General features: G+C 38.1%; 1 protein-coding gene across 1 annotated transcript; it reads left to right on the forward strand.

Moving 5' to 3' along the window:
• The first annotated feature begins 804 nt into the window (after window positions 1-804).
• Window positions 805-5,092, forward strand: LOC106819847. Its single transcript, XM_014824425.1, has 6 exons — window positions 805-875; window positions 1,190-1,247; window positions 1,769-1,987; window positions 3,058-3,214; window positions 3,722-3,810; window positions 4,148-5,092. The coding sequence occupies exons 1-6, from the start codon at window positions 817-819 to the stop codon at window positions 4,226-4,228; spliced, it is 663 nt and encodes a 220-aa protein (XP_014679911.1). The 5' UTR covers window positions 805-816; the 3' UTR covers window positions 4,229-5,092.
• Window positions 5,093-5,113: the final 21 nt, after the last annotated feature.

Here is a 5,113-nt window from a genome sequence, read left to right on the forward strand (position 1 = left end):
TGGAAGGTCCGAATATGTTACGTTTGTTTGGCTAATAGTACGTTTGGTAACAGTGGGTCCGTTTTTTGATAAAAAACTAAACTTAAACAAACTCATGTTTGCCCTTGTTTGATACAATACATGCGTCGTCTGCAGGCATTCCGAGTTACTCGCACGAGCGACGAGTTAGTTCAGGTATGTTGAAACTGCGCGCGCATCCGCGTTAACTTCCGTTATAAACAACCATGATGCTAACGTTGCAGCATGCGCTATCAGTATACGTGTAATTTCGATCAGATTTTCGGTAAATTTGACAGTTATACCAGGAATGTTTCATTGTGAATATTAAATATGATACTATAGATGTCGACAGTAACCAAAAATCGGTCTACTTTCGCTTTATTTCTTCGCAATTTGCAATGGTTTAATGATGTTTTATATGATGAAAGTGGAGTACTGTAAATTATTGATAGGTCCGACGGACTTTCTGCATGCTTGGAAATTGCGAAGGTCCTAGTATGAAATCGGCAGGTCCTGGACCTCGGACTTGCCCTATTTTCAGCCCCTGGAGATTTTTTCCATTTAACCGACTATAGTAATCCGTAATGGTTATACACGTACAACCATTTATTTCTCGAATAAAAATCGTGCGCGAACAGTTCTTAAATATTCACTTTTATATACCGAAATAATCTTGTTATATATCCCGTCCTTGTGAAGAGAGTAGATGAACACTTTTGCAAAACTCTCACGGCAGTTATCTTATTTTTTTATTATATATTTATTTTATGATTATTTTAAAGCCTTCATTTGCTTTCAGAAATACATAATCTGGCGATGGAAGAGATTGCCCAGTTGAGACAGGAGCTTGTCCAGCTGAAGAACATGTATAGCTTGTAAGAAACAATAAACTTTTGCTTACTGCCAAGTTGCGTATATACATAGAGCGAATTCATTGTAATAGTAATAAATGCTCAAAGCTTTAAGAATCTTAGCAACGTTAAGGCTATATATTAGCTCCAGTTTGGCATTAGTTACTTAATTTCCTGTGTCTGCTGTGGCTAGTGTAGTGGGTGAAATCTACACAGAGCCTGTCTACTCGACCTTACACAATTGTCAGATAAGTTGTGTATGTGTATGTAATCTTATAGGAAAAGAAGATTCATAGACCTTCACATTTAATGTTCATAGATTCTGACCTATTTTGCAGAAATCAAGATTTGTCCGATGTAGACACAGGCTCACTAAATGTTGGCCAGAAATTACAGGTCAGTCCTTGCATTTCCAACAAGAACACCATTTATTTATGAAGGGTAATTCCTCTTCTGACCCCACCACGCATGTACAAGTTTCACCCACTATCCTCGGGAGAGTTTTCCTGATTTGCTGTTAATTCTCGGCCCTATGATGAGGTTAGCATAAGGAGAGTTTCCTTGTTATGCACACGACAGATCTTAAATATCTATTGCATTAGAAATCTTGCATGCCTATTGAGATCTATTGGCAATATCTGTCTACATATCTATCTATATATCGAACTATCTATCTATATATATATATATTATTTATTTTTTATATATCTACATGCATGCATGGAAGCTCGCACGCAGGCAAGCATGTATGCACGCACGCACGCACGCACAGACCCACAGTTATATACATGTTATTTTTAATGTATAGACATGACCTCTGCATGGCAATTCTAATCTATTTAAACAAAACGCAGTTTAAAATTATTACTCACAATTAAAAATTCAGCTTATGATAAGTATGATGTCGATTGTTTTAGCAACAGGCTGGGCCCAGCTGGAATACAAACGCAATCGTGCGACGGAGCGGTAATTGGCCGGGCAAAGCAGGAAGACAGCAGTCATATTTCCATGTGGAAGCTGCTGACCACAGATCAGAGAGAAGCGTACAGCTGGCTCCACCAAGCTGGAAAGTGCCCGAGCAATTTCCTCAGAACGTCGCTGGCCCAGGCGATTTAGATCCAGCACAGGAGTTAATGGTAGTGTGAACTTCTCTGTAATACATTAGCAAATACACATTGATTTGCTGAGGGTGTGGGATTGAAGCCTGGCAATGGCAACAGAAGCTGTCTGTGTGTGTACATGCGTGGCTGTTTCAGTGTGTTTGCATGTATGTGCTGTGAATGGAATTCTGGGTGAAATCAGTGGTTTCTACTTACTGTGAAAAAACATGCAGTCAAACCAGTCTATAAGGGTCCTTCAAGAGATACTTTACAAATATCTTTTATTGCAAAGTATTCAATCTATAAATGTGTCAGTTACCATATGTTTGAGCGTAGTTACATGAAGAAAATATAATATATTTAGGTATAGTACGTATTTTATGATAAATGTTGATATGGCATATAATTTTGAAATGGTACTATTTTATTTCATTTGATAGTACCAAACGTTTGTAAGTGCTCTGCTTACATGTGAGACACTTGTCAGTTAATCATTAATACATGTCATTTTAATTACCTCCACCAAAGAGGTTATGTTTTTACCCCTGTTCATTTGTTTGTTGGTTTATTTGTCTGTCAACAGGATATCTCAAAAAGTTACGGCCGGATTTTGATGAAATCTTTTGGACGGGTTGGTCTTGGGCCAAGAACCAATCGATTAGATTTTGGTGGTGATCCGGATCCAGATCTGGATCCAGGGATTTTTTGAAGGATTTCTTATCATTGATGGTAGTGTAGCGGTTTACTCTCTAATCACTTCGATTGGTTTCGCTTTTGCTTTCTCTCTTTGTAGGGGTTTATGATGTGTCACCTCCGCGTTAAAGCCGGCTACAAATTAGATCGATAGCTATATATAGATATATGCGCTGTGCATGGTGTCAATGCAGAGTCAAACAACAATAGTCATAGAGAGTAGAAACAACGAGTTCTCAGTAACTGAATGGATGCCTTGTGCCTGGACGTGGACGTCACTGCAAGATGGGGGGGGGGACTACTACGCTGTGGCAGAGGTTTATTATCTCCGATTGCTCTTGTTAGTTGAGAGTTCATAGTTATCTGAATGTAAATGTTAACTCCTTACATCGTGGCTGAAATTATGTTGTTAGGGGCCTCTTGACAATCCTGGTACTGAGCAACCAAAGATAGGGGGCTACCTGGATGATCAGGCAGATGCACAGCGCGTTGCGATTCCTGGACAGTTGGATGCAGTTGGCTATCCAGGAGAGGAAGGAATTGCCCTGCACTTGGATAATAACCATGGTGGTAATGCAAGCAGCTTTCTATTCAAGACAGCTCCTCATTTCGGCAAACTCATGATATCAGCTAACCGTGCCATGCCGGTTGTGCATTGCTTTCCTTTTTTCGCTGAGGTATCTTTTTTACGGTTTCTGCTGCACATATGGTTGTCGTCTCTTGTGGTTTGTCGTCGACTTGCATCTTATTGTTGCCATGTGCTGTCACTTGTTTCCTTTCCCCCGTCTCCTTCTGCGCCCTCCTTTGCCTCATCATCTTCCACCATCTGTTCTTGTGCCTTTCTCTCTCTCGCTCTTTCCCTCTGTCCATCTCCCTCTCTCTTTCTTTTCATCTCTTTTCTCATTCTCTCACACTCACTCTTTCCCTCTCTCAATCTGCTCTATCTTTCTATCTCTTTCTCTCCCTCTTTCTTCCCCTCTTCCTTTTTCTTTGTCTCCACATATAGGTCTTGGCATTGGCAGTTAACTGCTTTTTCTGCTAAGGGAATAAAACTAGCATTGGTCTCCATTTAAACAGATTATGCGGACGACCTCAAATATCAAAACGGCATTGAGGATGCTGGGGTGGATGCTGTGAATAAAATAGGAGAGGAGCCTCTAGCACAGGTAATGTTCTCTGTACAATTACTTTACAATGATAGTCAAACAAGTGTAAACAGTGAACGTAAATGGTTTAGATGCTTTTGTGGGTGGAGAAGCTTGGTGGAAGCCAGGATTTAATTTTTCTGGCCTGCAGCAGCACCTACATTCTGAGAAGAGTCATTTTTAGCTGCAGGGTTTTTGTTATGTGCCACAAGGTAGAGCTATCCTTGAGGGTTGAAAATTTTGCGTGCACACTGTACATTCGCCTATGTGTCAAGTGTGTGTAATATCACTATAACATTCATCAGGTTAATTAACAATAAATTTGTAACGCACAGTTGAATTCGTTTTCTGGCTACAGGTTTATCCTAATGACCTTGATTCAGAGAGAGATGAAGAGGATGATGATAAGGAGGAAGAAGATGGCATAAGATCCATCTAAACATAAAGTCATGTGGCTGTTGTAACTGATGTCGATATTGGTCATAATCCATCATCATGTTGGATTATATCTTGTTAGGAAGAAGTCGTTATCATGATAATGATCATATGCGTTGATTCTACGGCCTACGTAACTTTATTATATGCATTATAGGAAAACATGGACTAAAATTTATATTCGGATTGTCCCACCTTATTATATATTAACTTAATTAGTTCTTGTAGGTGTGTAACATATCCATTTTTATTGGTTAGTTTATACGGATGAAAAAACAGCCAAGATTACAAAGGCGAGGGTCTCAAACTATTATGGACAGTGAATATTCTTTTAAGTTGAATCTCACTTAATTTTAATCATTGTTTTTGGATTCTGTAATGCTGCAGTTCATAATTATTTTTGCCAATTGTTCTTTACCTTTTAACGATCATGTGATTCATATGCCTGCTAATTGAGCCGTTTTGAGTCTACTTGAAAATGCTTTATTTATGAATTTTTTATCACTGATTCAAAGACTGGATTAGATTTTAAAATACTAGTAATTGCCTATGTGGAACCTGTGAAAGTATTTTATTTGTCAGAATAGATTTAATGGCCTTGATATTATTTGTGAATTCATTACACCAATATTTATATATATATATATATATATATATATATATTAATTTGTACCCAATTTCATGTGCCAATCCCCTTTCCATGGTATCATATGCTACCTGTAAGATTTAGCCATAAATTCAATGTGAAATGCTTAAGACTACTCAGTAAATATTTTAATATATATAAAAAGCATTTACATTGTGTGAACAAGAAGAATGTTCAACTTCTTTCACCTGTTAACATAGCAGGTATATATATTGTTCTTAATCTACTTGTCTGATATATATA

Source organism: Priapulus caudatus, unplaced genomic scaffold (assembly GCF_000485595.1).
Source record: "Priapulus caudatus unplaced genomic scaffold, Priapulus_caudatus-5.0.1 Scaffold40, whole genome shotgun sequence".
NCBI classification, from domain to species: Eukaryota; Metazoa; Priapulida; class Priapulimorpha; order Priapulimorphida; family Priapulidae; genus Priapulus; species Priapulus caudatus.

Coding starts and splice junctions, on each gene's coding strand:
- LOC106819847 (XM_014824425.1), top strand. CDS start 817: ATGGAAGAGATTGCCCAGTTGAGACAGGAGCTTGTCCAGCTGAAGAAC. Junction 1,248..1,768: donor ATGTTGGCCAGAAATTACAG/GTCAGTCCTTGC, acceptor CGATTGTTTTAG/CAACAGGCTGGGCCCAGCTG. Junction 3,811..4,147: donor GAGAGGAGCCTCTAGCACAG/GTAATGTTCTCT, acceptor TTCTGGCTACAG/GTTTATCCTAATGACCTTGA.